The sequence below is a fragment of the Sorex araneus genome, chromosome 9, assembly GCF_027595985.1.
Source record: "Sorex araneus isolate mSorAra2 chromosome 9, mSorAra2.pri, whole genome shotgun sequence".
In the NCBI taxonomy this organism is placed as follows: domain Eukaryota; kingdom Metazoa; phylum Chordata; class Mammalia; order Eulipotyphla; family Soricidae; genus Sorex; species Sorex araneus.
The window spans coordinates 35413357-35436561 of NC_073310.1; the positions used below are offsets into that span (position 1 = coordinate 35413357).

The 23205-nt window shown below is 40.1% G+C and overlaps 1 protein-coding gene across 1 annotated transcript in view; it reads left to right on the forward strand.

The window, feature by feature from the left end:
• The first annotated feature begins 362 nt into the window (after positions 1 to 362).
• Positions 363 to 23205, forward strand: part of PLD5 (phospholipase D family member 5) — a 393721-nt gene continuing 370878 nt past the window's right edge. Inside the window, exon 1 of the mRNA XM_004619013.3 lies at positions 363 to 577. Within this exon, the coding sequence (XP_004619070.1) occupies positions 389 to 577 (189 nt within the window). The 5' untranslated portion in view covers positions 363 to 388. The remainder of the gene's footprint in view (positions 578 to 23205) is intronic.

Here is a 23205-nt window from a genome sequence, read left to right on the forward strand (position 1 = left end):
GACGCCAAGATCCAGCTCCGGGTTCGCGCGGGTCCCAGTGGGTGTCGCAAGGAGCCGGCGAGCCGGAGCGCCAGCTCGCCTCCGGCCACCGCATTAGCGGGGCGACGCCGCGGCCACCGCCGCCCGCACCCGGCACTTGTGCTCCGGGAGCTGGCTTCCACCGCCCCCCTCCCCTCCCCCACGCCGCCCCCCTCTCCGCCGCCCCCCTCCCGCGTTCGCCCGCTCCCGCCCCCGCCTCCCCCGCAGCCCGCTCCCAGGCAGGTGCTCGGCGCCCGCGAGCTCCCCGCGCCCCCAGCGCCCGCCCGCTCCCTCTCCGGCTCCTGTGCTCGCCCTCCCGCCCGCCCATTCCGAGCCTGCGGGGTGCCAGCCACCGCCTGGTCATGTCAGCATGGAGATCCGGCAGCACGAGTGGCTCTCGGCCTCCCCCCACGAGGGCTTCGAGCAGATGAGGCTTAAAAGCCGCCCCAAGGAGCCCTCGGCGAGCCTGGCTCGAGCGGGCGCGAACTTCTACAGCGGCGTCAAGCAGCAGGATTACAGCGCCAGCGTCTGGCTACGGAGGAAAGACAAGCTGGAACACGTAAGGGCGCCTCTGCTCCCCGGGGCCTGGGCCCCGTACCTGCTGCGCGCACACCTCCCCCCCGCGAGCGGACGTGGGGCGGCAGGGGTTAAAGGCGGGGGCGGGGGCGGGTGGGCCACTCGGGGCACGAGTGTACGCCTCTTCTGCCCAACCCGCATCTCCTCTTGCACTTTTTGTAAAGGTGCAAACTGCGGAGGAGGAGAGGACGGGGGAGATTCCCCGGGGAAGGCCTGGCGCCGCACACCTCTCCCCTGGGGATCCCTCAGTAGGTGTGATTCGCACTGTGTGCTCTGAGGTCAGCTAGAAGTGTAGTTGTCAGAGTGTTGCTCGGAGGAATCCGTGCACTTGGTCAGCTTTAGAGGGTCATTTTCTTACCTGCATCCGTTGGTCCAAATTTAACAGCTAATTAAGTTATAGCCGCTGCGTACTTGACTAGCTAGGACCACACACAAGCAATTAGGTTTTTTTTTTTTTTTTTTTTTTTTAATAGTGCCGGCTGAGCAGAACTGTTGGGGAATTTCTCTGTGTGAGCCCAACGTGGGAGGAATTTGTGCTTTGCTAGGAGAAAGTGCAAAAGAGCAAGCGAATCGCCCCGTTTTCCTGGAACCCCATCCCTGGAGACTAGGGTGACTGACCTCCGTGTTGGCTCTTGGCGCCGAGTCACTGAGGCTCTCCATTCTTGAAAGGAAAAGTCTCTCTGAAAAGACGTTTAGTCGTTCCAGTCTGATATCTTGCTTCGCATATTCTTTTTTTTTTTTTTTTAATGAAGCTAGATTTATCTCTGGAGTCAGCGCAACTGGCTAAGAAGATGCTCTCTCCTCACTCACTCCCCCCAACACCCCCCCCCCCGCCCCCAACTGCATAATCTAGATTCTGTTATGGAAGTTTCCTTACATTTGGGTGACAATTCCAGTTATGATAATAAATAGGAAGGGAAACTTCTGGAACTCACATAGCTTCCAGCACTGCACCGACTTGAACCACCTCTGCCCTCTATGAGCTTCTCTTCTGGGTCTGCAGCAAAACCCAGCCTCTCTGGCGGAAACTGGCAAACGTTATTTCTGCTACAATTTGAAAGGAACAAATCTATTCCTTTAATCTGGGGGCCTGACGAAGTCACAGAAAGCTAGAGTTTAACGTTTGGGGTTGGGGCCCAAGCTCTATCTAGTGTGACCATTTCCTAACGTCAAAAAGGGATCTCTTACATACTTAGGGTTTTAGAAGTAACCCAAGGAAATGTGTAGGATGGTCCCTTTGAAAGGCAACAATGTCCTCTTAACAATGTCAGTTACAGAATGTTGTAAGAAAAACAGAAACCAAGAAAAGGTGGGTTTATTAAAGAGAACAGAACAGGGGTGAGGGGTGTGAGTATGTGAGTGGGTGGGGCAGGGAGCCCAATAGGATTCTACGATTTTTAGGTAGTTTGGCTCTTGATCTTGTTGTCAGGGAGAATGGTCTCACTTTAGAATGGTGATGGACAGTCTCTTCTTTGCAGTTTCACTCAGTATGTACATTCATTTGCAGCTTGTGCTTTTAGCTCATCTACTTCCTTTACTCTCTTACTTGAAAATCAATACTGCAGCCTTCTATGACTCTTATTGAATTGTAGATGTTGCAGGCATTATACTTAAATGGTTTCCTTACTTTTCATTGAAAGTATCCAGTCATACCAGAGTGGCTCATGGCTGCTTCATCCGTCTGGCTTGGTATAGGATGCTGAGCCCCTCCTGAGGATTAAAGACCAAGACATGGACGATCTACTTTGTTTTTTTGTTTTTTGAGGGAGTTGAGGAATGATTCTAAGCCCATTGAAATCCCCTCCTATGGGTACGTGGATCATTGTTAGAACTCAAGTTTTCCTTCTTCAGAGGACCTTGTGGTTCTGGGTTTTGAACTGGAGTTAGCAACATACAAGACTTGTGCCTTAACCTGTACGCTTTTTCTCTGGTCCCACGATCTTTTATTAGGTTAAAGTATGATTTTTAAGCATCTATGGCTCTATGTTTTGTTCTGTGTTCTGATGCTCCAAAAGAAAGCATTGCATTCATTTAAAATAAAACATCATTGATTTAAAACAACGTAACACTTTTTGCTTTCTTAAACACATTTTATGACTCCTCTGTATGCCTTTGCTGTTTATAATTTTGCTTTAGATTGTTTTGGTGATAGTCTCTTGCCTCTTTGAAATATACAGGTATTTAAAATGAGATATTTATGAAGCTTCTATAAAAACTTAAATTAGTATAAAATGCACATTAAAAAATTCAACCTCTGGGGTTTTTTAAATAGGTTGTATACTGCGTATGCTCTGATATTTCAAGTAGTTTGATGTTAATTTTTTTAATTTAAATTTTCTCTTCTTCTGTATCCCTTGAGTTTTCTGGGATGGTTCACAGTTAATGACATCTGGCACTGTACACATTGTCGTTATACCAGGAATTCCAAAAGGCAGTGTCACCTGGTTCACATGCAGTTGTGTGGATTAATGCTGAGTCTCAACTCATTGCCTCATGCCTGCAAGGCAGACAGAGCCACATCCCCTGGGACCTATGTTAAGTCATGTTTGAAACTTAAAAATGTCTAAAGGCCAGAGAGCTCAAAGTTTTGGTCTCATGGGGTTCATCCCTGGAACAAGTGCGGATGTGCTGTTTAGTTCTTGCTTTGTTTTCTGTACCACAAAGTGTGGTACAAAGCATGAAACCCAAGAGCAAAAAGTAACCCTCACTAAAATTATAACAAATATAATCTATTATTGTCACTCAGAGCATGAAATTTAATATTTGCTTTATTATAGATGATGGGCTGGATGTACATTTTGCTTTGAAATTTTGCAGAAATTAGAAATTTCATAGGAAATTTAAAGGTGCTATATGATAATTCAGAAAATCCTTGGTCCATTAACCAAATAGATGACCATCAGTTTTATTAGGTTAAAGTATGAATTATTAATTTTAGTAGGAATCAATTTTTATGTAAACAGCCCACTGTTACTTTATGGTGCTCTAAAACCTAATATTGTATTAAGGGTATAAATAAATTATGGCTACAAATGACATATATATTCAGTCACTGCAGTAAGGGATTCCCTCAAATGAAACACATCAGGATGTGGACTCTGTCCAGATTTCAGAGCAGTGCTTAATCTGAAAGTCAATAACATGATGTAAAGTGACAGCAAAAGAATGTATTTCCACTCGCTTCACTGAAAGTGAGAATAATTGATTTATTTTATAATTTAAAAACTAGAAGACTAATTATGTATATTGGACAGGAAAAAATGTGAACTGGTTAACACTCGGAATACTCTTGATCCATCTTTAAATTTGACTTCTTTCATTGGTTGGTTGATACTTAAGATGAACTCCCACTAAGGAAAAATTGACAATTATTCATTATTAAGTCATTATTTGGAGCTCCAGGGAAGTCATGTCAGTATGTGAATTCTGGTTTTTAACTTTACTTGGGAATTTCAGGATAAGGAAAAATTACGGGTCATATATTGAATATTATCTTACTAGCTATTTATAAATAGTGTCCTGAGTTCTTGGAATCTTTTTTGCCCTCTCCTCTGCCTCTGGCTTTGACTGTGATTTTAGACTGTGTTTGTAACTCTGAACTGTGTTTAGTTTGGTAAACAGTGGAAGTCTTATTCTTTGTTGGAGTCTAAATTTACTTCCAGTATAATGTAAAGGTGAAGGATTATGTTCTAACAAAGGAAGGGAAGCTGGAGTCTTCCTTCAACCTTATAACCCGGCCTTATTGTCATAGCTCTTCCAAGAGCCAGGTCACATTGAGATTTTATTTGGAGTAGAGTTGAGCCACATCCAGTGCTCTGTGCTTAGGACCCACCCCTGGGAGTGGTGGTGGTGGTGGTGGTGGGGAGGGCATATGAAGTGCTAAGGGTTGAATAAGGTAGTGGCATGCAAGGATTTAATCCCTGCAGTTTCTCTCGGGACTGGTAATAACTATTTACTATGATTTGGCTCTCCCAGAGGACAGTGTAACTAAATTAGGCTGATGGCTTTTGATACTACATGCTCTTTTTTTGAATTTCTGTCATGTTTTATAAAATTTTGTAAAGCATTGCAGAAGCTATTGACTTACCTGATTATATGCCAGTTGTGTTGGTAAAATTTCTTGGTGTCAGTGATTATGGAGGTAAAGATGCGTTATTTTCTTTACTGCTTAGTTAATTCTTAAAGATGGCTAAGAGTGGGATTGGGTTTCTATTCTAATCTTTTGTTAACTCTTTGGGAAGATACTCGTAGTAATGATATATATTCAGTTTCCTCCTTTAGATGTTTGGAAGTTTTGGGCCAGGGAGAAATATTGCTCAAGAGGTAGAGCACATGCCTTGCTTTTGTGAGACCTTGAGTTTAATCCCTGGCACCACATCATACTTCTATTTCTCTAGCACCTCCTGGGTTAACGCTGATGGCCCCTGAGCAACATTAGGACTGAACAGCACTGCACGGAAAGCAGTATAGCATTGCCAGGAGTGGCTCAGCCTCTCCTTTCCACTTCTGGTGAGGGAGGTACTGGTTTAAAAAAATAAAAGATCAGCATGTTTCATGGGATCATTCAGACAAACATTATATGCTGCAGTGAGACACAATCGCTCAATGAATGGGGACTCAACACCAAAGTGGATATTCCCTTCTACTCTCTCTGTGCAGGATGATAGGTGTGTTTGTCTGTTTGAACTGCTTTAACGTAATCACTGTCACTGTCATCTCGTTGCTCATCGATTTGCTTGAGTGGACACCAGTAACGTCTCTCATTGTGAGACTTATTGTTACTGTTTTTGGCATATCGAATACGCCACGGGTAACTTGCCAAGGCTCCGCCGTGCAGGCACGATACTTTTGGTAGCTTGCCAGGCTCTCTGAGAGGGGCGGAGGAACCAAACACAGGTTGGCTGCATGCAAGGCGAACGCCCGACCACTGTGCTATCGCTCCAGCCCCAGCTTTAACATAATGACATAGTGTTATATATATATGATGATTCTCTCTGGCAGTTCTGGAGACAGGAAAATCCAAAGCTACAGGTATGGCAGATTTGGTGTCTAGCTATAGCTACATCTTGTTTCAGAGAATTGTCTTTTGAATGTGTTCATATGATGTAGAGGGTAAGGTAGCTCGCTTGGTGTGGAGTATTCTGTTAATAAGGACCCCATATTTATGATCAGATTACCTCCCAGAAACTCCATCTCTAAATACCAGGACATTGGCAATTAGATCTCAACATGTGAATTCTTTCAACTTATTCAATCCCTTGCAGCAGAGGAATTTCCTCTATAAGCTCTGTTTAGCTACAAGATTATAAAGGCAACAGAAGGCAAGTTGGGGAATCATGTAATATCACTGAGTGCTCTCCCAACAACTCATATTTCCAATTAATTTTGGGGTACTGGCAAAAGAACTTTCACATCTAATACTTCAAAAGGAGTATAGAGGGAGGTTTCAAATAAACCCAAGAGAGAAGGAAGAGAACATACATGATTAGCTCATTAGAACAATAACAACATATAAAGCACTCTGGACAATTTGTGGCCATATTATATGGTCAACACATAGTACCCATGGTTGTAATATATTTTGCTTCATGAGATTTTTTTTGTTTGTTTTGGAGACTACACACAGCAGTGCTTATGGCTTACTCCTGGCGCTATGTCCAAGAATCACTCTTATGGGAGCTCAGACGACCATGTGTGGTGCCAGGGATTGAATCTGAGTCAGCCACACATGGGGTAAATGCCTACCCCATATACTAGCTTCTTTAGTTGTAATTATTTTTGGTGTGTTGCCTGACTCTCTGGCTAAGTCCTCTTATAACACTAGACTTTATATTGGATATAATTCTACCGAGTATCATACTTCTGGCCCCAATGTATATTAAAATTCTTTTTTAAGCAGTCTAGTTAACTACCCAGGGCCTGTTATAATGCCTCTTTTCTCTTTCCTCATCTTCAGATGGTGCATGGTCATTTTGAAACTGACTCTTTTTTGTTCTCGTTCTGTAAGTTCAGCTAGTAGAAATCAACTCCAGTGCACTCTCACCAATCCCTGCTTTCCTACCCAGCTCTGCACTTGCAAGATTTACTTAGGTGACATTTTATTTTATCTACATGATGGGAAAATTGTGAAAAACAATGGACAGAATCTTTAATCTTTTTACCTATAGTGAGTGATCCTTGATATCTAACTTGATTAGTAAATCAAGTTAAACGATGTTCTTAAACAATGTTCTTCCAATTGTGAATTTGCATATTTAGAATTGTTATCAGTGACTGGTAAATAAATGGCAGTGGAATACATTGGAATGCTAGTGGACTGCAGTGGACTATATTGCCTCCTGGAATACATTATTCAAATGATAAGCAAAGAGTAAATGAATTGGAGCAAACTTGGTCAGTTATTTAGGCTTATATTTGTACTGCCATTATGTCCCACAGAAAAGATTCATGAAAGTATTATATCCCACAGAGCAGATCACTGAAGCACTGAAAGACAAAGTTCAACTGAAAGGAATGAATTTTTAAATGCCCCATTAAAAAACCAAATAACAGACAAGTAGAAAATGTCTTTTCCTATGTTCTTATATCATTGTCCAGACTGGATTGCTTTATTAATTCTTGTAAATATTTGAGAATTAATATCAGGATTATGTCTGTATGTTTAGATAAACAAGGTATATAGAGCATAGGCTGAGACAGGATTCCTTACCTCCCTATTTCCTCAGTAAAGAAATGGAAAGTCAGGACTGGAGCGATAGCACAGCGGGTAGGGCATTTACCTTGCATGCAACTGACCCAGGTTTGATTCCCAGCATCCAATAAGATCCCCCGAGCACCGCCAGGGGTAATTCCTGAGTTCGGAGCCAGGAATAACCCCTGTGCATCACCGGGTGTGACCCCCCACAAAAGAAGGGAAGAAATGGAAAGTTAAGATGTCTCTTGAGCATATTCAACTGGATCTGTATTGTGTCAATATTCGTATTTGTCACAATTATAAGGTAACATGTATCTGTTCCTCTAATGCCGCTGCCCTCACTGTGGGCTGACATTTCAGTTTGATTTTTTTTTTAGTTCTCAAAGTAGATTTTATTAATACATTTATTCAAATGATTGTAGAATTCTTCAAGTCCTACCTCCTCTCCCCACCCCCAATTTGCAATTTAGGGACAACAAGCAGGGATCTTTGAAGAAAGCAAATACAAATATATGGTGCTTTGCCAGCTCTCTGAGCTCATACCAGAAAGCCAATTTATTCTAGGATCTTAAAGAATGTTATATATGGGTGTGTCTGAATTGGCTCTTTAGATTTGTTAAAGGAAACATGATAAAAAAAAAAGATTGGTTTCCAAAATGTGCAGTTTTTAAAATTAAGACTTTAAAAATGTATGTCTGCAAAGCCTGATAGAATGTTTTATAGATAAAAAGAGCCAACCAATAACTCCATTAACTTTAAAACTCAAGATATTCTTAAAAGTACTTAAGCCACAACTTCCTTTAGCTCTGCTCAGTGTGTTTTACTGACTTATTTTAATCACAGACTGTGAAGTGTTAAATTGACTTTTTTCTTCCATAGGCTGGTCGTAATTTCTGGCTTGTCTTCTACATTTTTTTTGTTTCTCTCTATAGATATTGGTATTTGTCTTAGATGGAAATTCATGCAGCTATTCTTATTGTTCTTTTATTTTAGCTCCAAAGATCAAGAAAGCAGAATCTTTTGAACTTCTGTGACAGGGAAGTAGCAATAATGTACTATGTCCTCATTGTACATTGACTGATGAAAGTGGTAGAGAATCTGTGGTAAGATTGCAGGCTAGAAATGTTTCTAACAGAATATAGATTTCAGGCATTTAAGTAGATTGAATTGCTTTAGACTGATGATTCCTCATATTGTATGATGAGATTTTAGAGCATAACAAAAATGTTGCAGTAGATCTGAAATGCCAAATTCTGTTTGTTCATAGACACATCTTACAAAACAAACAAACCAAAACAACAACAAAACTCCCCCATAAAACACCAAACAGAGGCTGGAGTGATAGCACAGTGGGTAGGGTACTTGCCTTGCTTGTGTCCAATATTGTTTCAATCCCTGTTATCCCATTTGGTCCCCTGAGCCTTGCAAGGAATGATCCCTGAGCAAAGACCAAGGAGTAAACTCCCCAGGTGTGGCCCAGAAAACAACAATAAAAAAACTTAAAAAAATTTCTCTTAAGAAGAAAACTGAACCCTCTTCTAAAATCACAAATATTAGGGCTACCTAAGCAGGTCTTGTAGAGAAGACCATGCAAAACTTTCTGGTAGACCTATGTATCTTAGAAGATCTGAATGGCTATTTCATCTATGAAATGGGTCCAAGTTGAGCTTATTATTATAATGACTGAATGTTATGGCCTTGGATGACAAATATTTTTCTGGAAAATTTAAAATTCTGTTAGCGTGTTCTCTTGATTTTATATTAGATATTAAAAACTATGAGACTTATAAACATACTGTTTCTTTGATGAGCAAACTATGTTCCTGCCATTAATTTATCACATATGATAATTATATGAGAAGTGGGTTGAGAAGATTGAACTCATTTCAGGGTGGAGTGTATGGCACTAATTATTAAACTCTTCGCCAACATAAACCACCTAAAAGGTGGTTTTTATTGTGAAAAATGATGTTAGGGCATGAGGACTTTTGTAGTTTAGTAGCGTTTATGGGACTTATTCTGTATTCAAAATGGTGGGTAATATACAAAGACTATAGCAGGGTATGTCCTCAAGGTGTTCACAGTTTTATAAACACACAAACACATACATATATATATGTTCATATATATGTATATGGATTCTAGTATTGGGAATATAGAAAATCAAACTAATATATAAAAATCAAATTGGTAAACAGCATTGCTTTTGAAGAACTTGTTTAGACAAGACAAGGATAAGTTCACAAGCAACAAATCCTGTCATTTACTGATTTATATATAACAAATTAAATTTATTCCAGTAATGAAAATCTAATACAAAGTTTGAAAATCAGTGGATGTGGTTTATCATTTAGCAGAGTAAAGCCATGCAATTATGTGAATTGATAAAGGAAAAGCATTTAATTAATTCTATACTCATGCATAGTAAAATACTAAAAAAAAAGCCAAGGGGAACTTTGTTATACTGCTATTCTTCCTACAGTGTTAGTTCTTAGGACCAGGTTTGGGTCTATCAAGTCTATTCCAGGAGGTGCTCCAGACACTGCTGTAATGGAGATTGAATTCAACCTTATACATATAAAGAAGTACTCTTGAACTTAAGTTAACATCCTTGGTCTCACCCAGATGGACTTGACCTTCTTCACCACTGGTGGCCATAGAACAAAGAGACCCTGTCCACATCCTGGGACCTGTGATAATCTCCAGAGCCTCCTGGCTCTTGCCCAGCTCTGACTGACGGCTGTTAGCCAGCATCAGTCAATTTTTTTTTCAATTTATAATACATTGATCAGGAAATGTTTATTACATGAAAAATATTTATACCAGTTTAATACATGTTTAAATACAATGTATTTCCGTAAGCTGAAAATGAGCTGAAATATTGCATGATGTATATCATTATTATACACCTAAAACTAAACCAGAACAAACTAGAATAAAATATATCAAAAAGAATTTCACAAAAATATTTACTATCATTCAATTAAACAATGAAAAATTAAGAGCTTCTTTTATATATTACAATAAGATTTTATAGATAGATAGATAGATAGATAGATAGATAGATAGATAGATAGATAGATAGATAGAGATGGAGAGTAAAACTCTTCTAGTGTGGGGCTGGAGTGATAGCACAGCAGGCAGGGTGTTTGCCTTGCACATGCCAACCCAGGTTTGATTCCCAGCATTCCATATGGTCCCCCAAGCACTGCCAGGAGTAATTTCTGAGTGCAGAGCCAGGAGCAACCCCTGTGCACCGCCGGGTGTGACCCAAAAAGAAAAAAAACTCTTCTATTGCTTGTGGCTGATCTGGATTCAATTCCTGTCATGCACATGGTCTCTTGAACACCACTAAGTCTAATCTTTTTTTTTAAAATTGATTTACTTTTATCAGTCAATTTAAACTCCTGTATCATGGGCACACTGACCAGATGGACTTGCTCCCTCCCACACCATTCCAAACCCTCTTCTTTCTGGGGACCATATGGATCCCTGAAGATAGGTTTTCAATGGGCCACATGAACACTCATTATCATGCCGACGAATCTGGGTGAATTCTACTTCACCCCCATCATAAGCTCTTGAGAGCAGTTGGAAAAACACAGTGTACTACAGTGCCAGGATACTCACACAAAAGCTCTGGCAACTGAAAGGGAGGGACTAGACCAAAACTTATATGTGCAACTGAAATGCCTTAACAGATTAATGGAAGTAGACCAAATAACAGAGGCATGAAATAGTAGCTTTTTAATGTAAATCAACATGTCAGTTACTACTCAGATCATCAAAGATATACAAGCTTCAGTGCTATCACCCACAAAATCCTAAGAACAATGGGAAAACCAAGGAATTTAGCTGTGTTCTTAAGAGGTCCAAGTCCTCAAATTTTTCAAAACTTCCAAGCCTGGATGAGAGGACTTCAAAGCTCCAGGTGATGGAAATGAAGGTAGAAGTCACTGAAAGAGAAATTCAATGAACTCAAAGAAGAATTGATTCAAAGTATGAAATAGTCCATACTAATAAAATTCGAGGACCTAAGAAGTACAGAAATAAGCTACAGCAGCAGAATCCAGAGTATGGAAATCCATATCAGCAATTTGAAAGACAAAATATAACTCATCAATCACAATTCAGGGGCAAAAGAAAAGAGAAATGAATAAAAGAGATACTTAATAGAGGAATAGCCTTCAAATTATAGGAATTTTTACAGATTAATGGAAGTAGACCACATAAATAGTAGAGGAGGAAAAAAAAAGAGGAAAAATATAAAGGGGATCAATGACTGGTGGAAGAGAACTTTCTCAGTCTGTAGAGGAAGGCTTCTGCACAGACATAAGATGCCCAAAGAGTAGCAAACAAAAGAGACTCAAACTGAATACCAAGACACATCATACTCAAATAGCAATAATCAGAGAGAAAACTCAGAAACAAGGAAAATAACAGAGAATCACGATAGACACCCCCCCATAAGAAACTTTCATTGTATCGCTGTCATCCCGTTGCTCATTGATTTGCTCAAATGGGCACTAGTAATGTCTCCATTGTGACTTGTTACTGTTTTTGGCATATCGAATATGCCCCAGGGAGCTTGCCAGGCTCTGCAGTGTGGACGAGACACTCTCAGTAGCTTGTTGGGCTTTCAGAGAGGGGTGGAGAAATCGAACCGGGTCAGCCGTGTGCAAGATGAACGTCCTACCCACTGCACTATATTATAAGCAAGAAAAAGAATGGGATGCCACATTAAAAGTACTGAATGAAAAAGAAAAATTAGAGTCCTAGTATCCTGCAAAGTTGTTCTTTAGATTTGAGAGAGAGAGATAAGAGCATTTTCAGATAAGAAAGGTACTGCGACTTTACTGAAAATCCATCTATAAAATGTGAAAACGGGGCTGGAGCGATAGCACAGTGGGTAGGGCATTTGCCTTGCACGAGACTGACCCAGGTTCAATTCCTAGCATCCCATATGGTCCCCTGAGCATAGCCAGGAGTGATTCCTGAGTGCATGAGCCAGGAGTAACCCCTGTGCATCACCAGGTATGACCCCCAAAAGCAAAAAAAAAAAAAGTGAAAACAGCCAAACACAAAAATCCAGCTAACCCCTCCTCTCCCAACAGAAAAAATGGTACATCCCTTTGTATCAATAACCTTTCTTAGTGGACTAAATTCTCTTATTAAAAGACATAGATGGGATGAATGAGGAAGCGAATGTCATCTATTTGCTGCTTACAAAAAAGACACACAAATTTACAGGATGAACTGAGTGAGAAGATGCAATACAAACCAATGGTGGATGAGAAATAAAAATAAAAATTGTTATAGTTGTCTCTTATGACTTTTTGCATTTTTGTGGTAATAGCTACAGCTATAACATTTTCTTTTCTATTTCTAATTTGGGTCAACTTTTCTTGCTGAATCTAAAGTATTGTAATTTTTAGCTTATATTTAAAAAGAAATCTTTCATTGATCTTTTCCATTGTCTTTTTATCTGCTCTTTTGGCTGATTCTATTCTAATCTTTGTCATTTCCTACCATCCATGACTTTTTAGACTTAATTTGTTTCTTAGGTTCCAGCTTAGTGAATCATGGTTCACTTAGTTAAAACTGATTCACTTATTTAATATTTTTCCTGTTTCTTGAGGTAGATATTTATCACCATGAAATTCATGCTTAGAACAATTTTTTCTTACTCTCAAAAGTTTGTCATTGTGTTTGCATTCTCATTTATTTATAGGTATTTAAATGTTTCTCGTTACTTATCCTTTGTTCTATTGGTTGTTCAGCAGCATGCTTATTTCCACATATGTATCTTCCAACTTTCTTCTTGTAATTGATTTCTTTTTTTTCTTTTTTTTTGGTCACACCCAAAGATGCTCAGGGGTTGCTCCTGGCTCTGCACTCAGGAATTACCCCAGGCCATGTACAGGGATGCTGGGAATCGAACCTGGGTCGGCCGCGTGCAAGGCAAACGCCCTAACCGCTGTGCTATCACTCCAGTCCCCCCACTTTTTTAATTTCTATTTTCATACCTCTGTGATAGAAAAATTTACTTCATGACTTATTATTACATTTTTTAAGCCTTTTTTGTGGCCTAAAATCGACCCTGGAGAATGCTCTTTGCATTCTTGTGAAATCTGTGTATTCTACTGCTTTTGCAGAAAAGTATGTAAGCTTTTATGTATGTTTATTAAGTGTAATTAGTCTAAAATGTCATGTAAGACTAACAGTTTCAAATTTATTTTCTTTCAGATGACAATCATTGCTGAAGGTGGTATTAAATTTTTATAAATAATAAATTTTCCTAAATCAGTTTTCCTTATATAGTGTTGCATTCAATTTTTTCCCTCACGTATTAGGAGCTCTTATGATGGGTATATCAATATTTATAAATATCCTGGCCTCTTGTGGCATTAGTCCTGTCTGTCTCATAGTTCTTGGCATACTTGTACTTTTTAAATTTCAATATCTGTGGAATATCTATTTTCATCTCAGCCTGTGTGATTAGTTGTAATGAGTAGCTCTTGTAAACAGTATATAGAATAAACATTTTTATTATGCATTTAGCTTCTGTCATTTGATTGTTGAATTTATTAAACACTCAAAAACTTATTCGGCATCAATAATTATTGATGTATTGGGACTTACTATAACCATTTTATTAATTAGTACTTTTTGGTTGTCTTGTAACCTTTTTCAATTCTTTTGCTCTTTTTATTTGTAAATTGATGATTGTAACTCTTTATTATTTGTAACTTGTTATTTGTAATGGTATGTTTTCCTTTTTCTTTTGCATATCTATTATGGATTTTTACCTTGTAGATACCATGAAGCTTATTTGTTTTGTTTTGTTTTGTTTTGGGGCCACACCTAACCGTGCTCAGGGTTGCTCCTGGTGCTGCAATGAGGAATTACTCCTGGCAATGCACAGGAGACCAGACGGGATGCCCATGATCAAACTTGCATCAGCCACATGCAAGGCAAATGCTCTACCTGCTGTGCTACTTTTCTGTCTCTCTTGGGTAGCATATTGTATTTGAAACATTCTACTAAAAAGATAACTTAAGTTCCAACAGTTACTAAAACTTTATTTTTATTATCTCCCACGTATATTTTAGAGTGCTAGGGATTGAAACTCAGGACTCACCTACTCAAACCAATTGCTTTACTACGTCCCCAACCCTTAAATATTTTGTACTTGATATCACAATGAGAACTTTTTTGCTTTGTGCGCCTATTAGTAAAGTATCACAATAGTTTGCCCATTTGTTAGCCCTCACAGCAGGCTTAAAATGGATTAATCACCACCATTTTAGAATTACAAAATTCTAGCTATATATACACATATAAATATAAGGTTTTTAGTATATATTTCCTTTTTTTTTTTTTTTGCTTTCTGGGTCACACCTGGCAATGTACAGGAGTTATTACTGGCTCATGCACTCAGGAATCACTTCTGGCCCGTGCTCAGGGGACCATATGGGATGCTGGGAATCAAATCCGGGTCGGCCGCGTGCAAGGCAAACGCCCTACCTACTGTGCTATCACTTCAGCCCCGTATATATTTACTTTTAAAGTGAGTTTTATACTTACATCTTCCCACAACTGATTAGCAATTTGTTGTTTAAACTCGAAAAATTTCCTTTAACATTTTAAAAAGGGTTGGTCTAACTTCTTCAGCTTTAATTTGTTGATGAAGTAGTATGGGAGAAAATTCCCTGGATAAGATAGACATATCGATAGTGCCTTTGTGTTGTAGAGATAACTTTCTTTTTTTGTTCTTTACAAGAAGGTGTGCACAGCCTTGCCAGCAACTGCGAAATCCAGGCACTGGATATATACATATCTTCTTTTCAGGAGACATCAGTGATCTATAATGGCTATAAGTAGAATGCTTTCCACAGAGAATTTTAGTGATCTTTACATATGTGTTAAATTAGAACCTGACCTTTGGATTGCAACTGCTAAGATTAGCAAATTGGACTCATTCAGGGTAAGGTGAGTGTTTCTGTCTGCTTGCTATGTTGTAATCATTGGGGGAAACAAAGTGAGTTTTCAGGAGTCCTTTAGGACCTGCTTTTTAGTTCTTTTCTTTTTTGGTTTTTGTGGGCTCAAGCCCTGTTGGCTTTCAAAACTAGGTTTTTGGGTGAACTGTTTCAAATTTGGAAGTTTCAGAAGTTGGGAGTGCTACACATCCAGCTCAAACTCTTCATTCCTCAATTTGGCGGTTGTGAATTTCTTCCTGATACTATGTTATGCCAGAGGAAATTCACGGCAAGAGTTACATTTTCTTCATTTTGATAAGTGTTCTTGCTTGCTTGCTGAGTAGGTAGGATTCATTCAGCTAGTTTGTGGATATCTTTCAAAGAACAGTATAGCTATAGTGCTTGTGGGAGGAATAAGTTTAGGATTCTTCTACTGCATCATCTTGGATCAGACACCTTGATTAAAGTGTATTTGATTAAAGTGTATTTGGCAGCTTTTAGAATATCCATCATTTTGGATTTTGAGAAAGAATGCCACATACATGAAGATCCTTTCTTGTCATATGATCCTTGCTTGTCGTATGTGTTCATGATATCACTGATGTTATTCTATATCATTTGATATTGTAGTGATTCCCAGATTTTTCCACCATGAAGCTATTACTATTATTTTTTCATATATTACTTTTTGTAAATGAAGGATTAAGTTTCAGATCCCCACACTCAATAATTCATGTGCTGGGAAATAGCTATATTTATTATTTGGAATTAATTTATAAGGAAGATTATCTCTTCTACAAGATGTATCTCTTCTACCTCAATATTTATTTCAGTAATCTCTTGGATCTATTTTATGCAGTGGTCACAGAACAATTTTATGTTATTTAATTTACTTATAATATTGTTTTCATTTTGGATTCTGGGAGCCTTTTGAGGTTATGATCTGTGTACCTGATACTCCTCGTTCAGCTTTGGGAGATTACCTGCTCTAAGAATCTACCCATTTCTTCTGATTCTCCAACTTAAGAGCATAAAGATATTCATAGTGACCTCATTATATTTTGAATTTCTAACAGGTCCACTATAATTTCTGAAAGATCCCTTACCTCTGATCCAATTTTTTTGAACATTTTCTCTTTTTCTTTTCTTTTCTTTTTTTTTTTTTTCTACAGATTTGCAGGCATTATTTTGAAGAGGATATTCTTTATTTATTTAATTTTTTTTAATTATTTTTTATTTATTTATTTATTTTTTTTTATTGAATCACCAAGTGGAGGGTTACAAAGTTCTCAGGATTATGTCAGTTATACAATTTTCAAATACCCCTTCCTTCACCAGTGCCCATCTTACATTCCCAACCCCCCCAGTCTATCTGCCGCCCCCTCCCACCTCCCTAGTCCCCACCCTTATACGTGATAGGTTTCACTTCATTTGCGCTTATCTCGATTACATTCCATGTTTCAACACACAACTCACTACCGTTGCTGGGGTTTCCCCCCAAAAAGAAAAAGACAGTCCTATTGCCAATGAGGCATTTGATAATTCTCCATTACTAAGCATATAGAGATATTAAGTCCTGCTGTTTGTTACATAACTTTTCTTTTTCCCCCTTGCCCCGCGCCACCGAGTTCACGCCTGTTTAGTAATCGCCACGCTGTCTGACAAAGGGAAAAAAAACCGAAGAGGATGGTTATTTCCCGTCATCAGCCGGCGTGGGGCTCTGGCTTAGTTGATAGTCTAGTAGAGTGTCTGGAAGCAGTTTCTGGAACCAAAGCTCTTGCGCTGATATCGGCTCCGGCTCGAGATACCACCAGTGTCCCGCTGGTCCATGTACCTAATTTTTCCCCTTATTTCCCATTCCCACGCCACCAGGTCTGTTTGCTTAATGGACATCACACTATGTTTGACACCACGCCACGTTTCTTCCCGAGAAAGAAGGATATTTCTTCTCAGCCAGCGTGGGGATATAGCTTAGTTCAGTCTAGAGAGATGGCTACCATTTTGATTGCCTTCAATATTTCAACAAAATACTTACTATTCTTGTTAGGATCACCCACAAAAGTCCGACCCATTAAGAAGGAACCATTACATACTGCTGATACTAAGATGACATTAAGTCGCGCGGCCGCGGCAGCGGCCGCGCGGTTTTGGGTTTCTGTCTAAAGTCCAGGGAGAAAGTTGAAGGAGAGAGAGAGAGAGATTTCCGCACGGGGGACCTGGCGGAAACTCTCAAGTCACATACTGCAGGTTGCTGGTGGGCTGCCGGTGTCCCAAGCAGCTCCGTCCTCTTCGTCAGTCATTCTGGGGGTGCGGGCGCGGAGAAATGGGAGAGCCCACGTGGCTGCACTCTCTTTGAGTGTCCGATGTGGGCGGAGACCGGTACTTCCCCGCCCTCGATCCCCCGCCAGCCGCGCCGCGCACTTGGGTGCGTCTCTCCATTTTGTGCTCAGAAGTGGGATAGATGCTGTGCTGTGCCCAGAGGTTGAGGGGAAGAGAGATAGATTAAAGAAAAAAAAAAGAGAAACGCCAGGCCCCCGCTCGGGGGACCTGGCGGAAACTCTCAAGTCACATACTGCAGGTTGCTGGTGGGCTGCCGGTGTCCCAAGCAGCTCCGTCCTCTTCGTCAGTCATTCTGGGGGTGCGGGCGCGGAGAAATGCTCTTTTTCTTTTCTTGTGTATCTATATAAATGTTTACCTATCTTGTTCATTCTTTCAAAGAACTAGTTCCTGGTTTCATTGATTCTTTGAATTGTTTTCTTGGTTTCTATGTTGTTGATTTCTGGTCTAGTTTTGACTATTTCCCTCCTTCTGCTACGTTTTGAATTTGTTATTCCTTCTATAGATTTACGAGATGTATATTTAGGTTATAATTTGGGCTTCTTCTTTATTAATTTAAGCTTGCATTGCTATGAATTTTCCCCTTAGTACAGCTTTTGCTTATATCCTATAGATTCTAGTACCTTGTGTCTTCATTTTTATTAGTTTCAAAGAAAAAGGATCTTTTTATTTCTTCCTTGATTTCTTTGATTCAGTTTTTGTTTAGGAGTTTTCCATTCAGCTTCCAAATTGTTGGAAAATTTTCCTACCTTTCTTCTGTGGTTAAGTTTTACTTTCATTGCTTTATGATCTGAGAAGGTAGTTTGTATGATTTTTTTTTTTCTTTCTGGGTCATACCTGGCGATGCACAGGGGTTACTAGGAATTGCCCCTGGTGGTGCTCAGGGGACCATATGGGATGCTGGGATTCGAACCTGGGTTGGCCGCGTGCAAGCCAAACGCCCTACCCGCTGTGCTATCGCTACAGCCCTTTGTATGATTTCTATATTTGTAAATTTATATATGTTTGTGATATAACCTGGACAATATAACATGTGCATTAGAATAAGAATATGTATTCTTGGTTTTGGGGATGCAGTGCCCTTTATATATTCAACAGTCCCAGTTGATTAAGTTTGTCATTTAGGGCTCTTTTTTCTTTACTGATATTTTCTTGTTGATCTGTCTAGTGAGGTATGTATTGTGTATAGTGAGGTATGTATATGTATAAAAACTGCTGTTTTTCCATCAATGTTTTTCATTATGTTTGTGAGCAGAAGCTTTTTGAGCTGTGCCAAACCTTCATTTTGGTGTATAAATGCTGATGAAAATAGTTTTTATTTCCTTGTGCAAAAGTTTATCCATCAATGTCTCTAATTACCTTGTTTATATTGAATAGAATTTAGTCTTATGTAAGTACATATATCCCAGTTTTATTTATATTATTTTTAAATATCCGTTGGTCTGTATGACTGTTTCCCATCCTTTCCTCCTAAGCCTGTATTTATCCTATGAGTTTAGTTGTTTCCTGTAGGTCACAAATGGATGGATTTTCTTTCTTAGTTTATTCAGCTACTGTTGTTTTATAGGGGGTTTCAGTCGATTGACACTCAGAGAGATTATTGACATAAGGGCTGTGTTGCCATTTATGCGTGTGTGTGTGTGTGTGTGTGTGTGTGTGTGTGTGTTTGAGTTGTTTTGCAAGAGTGTTTTTATTTATTTATTTATTTAATAAGCAACCTTTAAGTAATTCTTTCAGTACTGATTTGGTTGTCACAATGCTGCCTCTTGTTTGTCTGAAAGTTTCTTATCCCTCTCTCAGTCTAAGTGAAAGGCTCTGTAGGGTAGTGGACTCTAGGCTGGAAGTTTTTCTCAGTAAGTACTTTGAATATATAATTCCACTCTTCCCTGGCTTGTAAGATGTCATATGGAAGGTCTGTTTTGATTCTTATGTCATTTACTTGATACTTGAGTGTTTTATTCTCTCTCGATGTTTAAGTAATTCGTCTATGGAGCTGGAGCAATAGCACAGCGGGTAGGGCATTTGCCTTGCACATGGCTGACCCAGGTTAGATTCCCAGCATCCCACATGGTCCCCTGAGCATCACCAGGAGTAATTCCTGAGTGCATGAGCCAAGAGTAACCCCTGTGCAACACCGGGTGTGACCCAAAAAGAAAAAAAAAAGTAATTCGTTCTTGTCTTCTGATTTTCCCATTTTGATTATTATATGTCTTGGCTTTGTCTTGTTTGAGTATATATTGTTTGGTATTCTTTGTGACTCTTGAATCTGTGCAAGATCCTCTCTCAAGATTTCAGTAAAGTTTTCAGTTATCATTTCTTTCACCAGTCATTCTTTCCCTTTCCCCTTGCCCTTACCTCCTGTTATTCCTATAATTTGAAGAACATTTTTAATCTCTCATGAATCCTATATTCTCTTCCATTTATTTACTTTTCCTTTTTTTCATCATTTGTGACAATATTTTGCCTTCAGTATCAATGTTACCGTCCTCTACATATTAAATTCTGTTGCTGTTCACTAATCATCAGAGAGATGCAGATCAAAACAACTTTGAGATACCACCTCACACCACAGAGACTAGCACACATCCAAAAGAACAAAAGCAACCGCTGTTGGAGAGGATGTGGGGAGAAAGGGACCCTTCTTCACTGCTGGTGAGAATGCCGACTGGTTCAGCCCTTCTGGAAAACAATTTGGACGACTCTCAAAAAATTAGATATTGAATTCCCATTTGACCCAGCAATACCACTGCTGGGAATATATCCCAGAGAGGCAAAAAAGTACAATCGAAACAACATCTGCACATGTATGTTCATCGCAGCACTGTTTACAATAGCCAGAATCTGGAAAAAACCCGAATGCCCCAGAACGGATGACTGGTTGAGGAAACTTTGGTACATCTATACAATGGAATACTATGCAGCTGTTAGAAAAAAGGAGGTCAAGAATTTTGTAGTCAAGTGGATGGGCATGAAAAGTTTCATGCTGAGTGAAATGAGTCAGAAAGAGAGAGACAGACATAGAAAGATTGCACTCATCTATGGTATATAGAATAACAGAGTGGGAGACTAACACCCAAGAACTGTAGAAATAAGTACCAGGAGGTTGACTCCATGGCTTCGAGGCTGGCCTCACGTTCCGGGGAAAGGTCAACTCAGAGAAGCGATCACCAACTACATTGTAGTCGAAGGCCATGTGGGGGAAGGGAGTTGCGGGCTGAATGAGGGCTAGAGACTGAGCACAGTAGCCACTCAACACCTTTATTGCAAACCACAACAGCTAATTAGAGAGAGAAAACAGAAGGGAATGCCTTGCCACAGTGGCAGGGTGGGGTGGGGGGGAGATGGGATTGGGGAGGGTGGGAGGGACACTGGGTTTACTGGTGGTGGATAATGGGCACTGGTGAAGGGATGGGTTCCCAAACTTTGTATGAGGGAAGTATAAGCACAAAAGTGTATAAATCTGTAACTGTACCCTCACGGTGATTCTCTAATTAAAAATAAATAAATTAAAAAAAATTCTGTTGCTGTGACTTACTATTGTATTTCTTAACTCTTTCTGTTTGTCATGGAGTCTTTGTTACCCTGAAGCAGTCCAATGTTAAGGTGGTTAAATTTTTCTTCCAGGGATTGTTTTATTTCTATGGCATTCTTTGGAGCATTGAGTTCCTCATCGATGTGACTTGAGGGTTTATTTGAATTCAATGATTTGTCAGGACTTCGTCCCTGTCTGCCAAGGCAGATGAAATCCTTTGTTTCACCATTGTTCCAAAATATTTGTGGATAATATGAGTGGAGCTTCAGATTTTCAGATTTCCGAGATCTTATCTAATTTTTTATTTTTTGGCAAGCAATACTCTTCATAATCTATTAATTATAACAATGTCTGTGCCCTTAGGATGTTTATTCTCTGGTCATACAGTTCAGTGTCTAATATTTCTGTTTGTATAGAAGGGTTAAAATACACAGTGTTGAGGAAATAAAACCCAAGTACCCTTGGGGCTGGTGAGGAGGAAGAGGTAATATTGTTGAAATTGGTAGCCCCTATGGGTGGCTTATGTGAGGAAGAGAGGAGAGAGATTGTCACTTTCTCCTGATTCACCTCTGCCACCCCAGGCTTTCTGGGAAGGCTAGGACTGATAAAGTGCAATGAGCCCTTGTGCATGGCATGCTAGAACTCCCGCCAGCCCCACCAAGTGGCAGTCAAACAACATCTGACATCCATTTGGTCTTCACAGCACAGGAGTTGATCCCTACTACTTGATTTCTCTGGGAGCCACAAACTCAGGTTGGAGCAAGCACTTTCTCTTTGCAGGAAAGGAAAGTCAGTCTGAGGCCTTATCCAGGGTTATTAGATTCTTGTCTTGCCTTGCAAAAAAGAATTTCAGAAGTGGATGAGCAGTGAAGTAAAAACAGATTTTATTTGAAGGCTTTTAGGAAGAGAAGAAGGGAGAGAAAGAAAGAGTGTGTTTGTGTGTGTGTGTGTGTGAGAGAGAGAGAGTCACATGCTCGAGAGATTATAGGCTTCCCCAAAGATGGAGAGAGCCCCTACAGACATCCCAGTATTAAATATAGAAGAAAGAAAGTACACATCTCGAGGGGAGATGTGGGCGATACTTGTGCTCACATATCACTTGTGCTTGGACATGTGGGCACAAGCAGCTCATGGGCTCAGGTAGCATATGAGTGCCCTCCCTTTATACAAGATGGCTTTTATAGGGCTTCTCCAAGCTGCCCCACGTAGGTCCTACTAGCTAGGTAAGACTCCATTTCTGGGGTGGTTTTTCAAGGGGGTGGAATTGGGTGTGGTTGATGATCCTCTTTGAAAACTCCTTTTCTTAACCTTTGTTCTTGCTGGTTATTCTCTTGGAGGGTGAGTCCAGCATCCTCTGGTCTGGGCTATCTGAGCCTCCAAGGTTAATCACATTAAAGGAAGGAATTGAGAGTTCTTCAGGAACTTTCATTCAGGTTCTTAATGTAAGGAAGGGGTCCAGTCTTCACAGGGTCTGTGCTGGTCTTACTATATGTATCCATAACGTGGGTCAGCCTTAGGACTAGTGGCTTTATTTTCCAGACATTTCACTGTGAAACACAGGTGGCTTTACTTACCAGCAATTTTGTTGCCCTGGGGCCCTTCCCTGTCTATCTGTCTGCCTACATCATTGTCACAGGACACTGACAAGTCTGCGAGGTTCTGGGTTCTAGAGAGGTTTGGCAAGGGCTGATCTTCCAGGGGACCCTGAAAGATGTTGCAGATGGTGAAGGCATCATGGTGTGGGATGGGAGCTGGAGATCTTTACTCACCTGGATGATGAAAGAGGCCAGCATCAGTTTTCTGGGGGTGTGCTCTGGGTTCTGCCTCAGTCTGGGATACCCAGGAAGAGGTCACAGACTGTGCAAGAGTCATGGGGCATTATGAGATATGCAACTGATGACATAGCTGGATGACAAAAGAGGCTAGTACAAGTTTTCTGGGTCCTAGGGCGCATGCTCTGCATTCTAGAAGCTTTGTGGGGTTCAAGAGGGGGTATCTTGGTCTGGGGGACACAGAAAGAGGTCACAGATAGCACAACAGTCACATGGTGTGATGGGGGGAGTGGAATC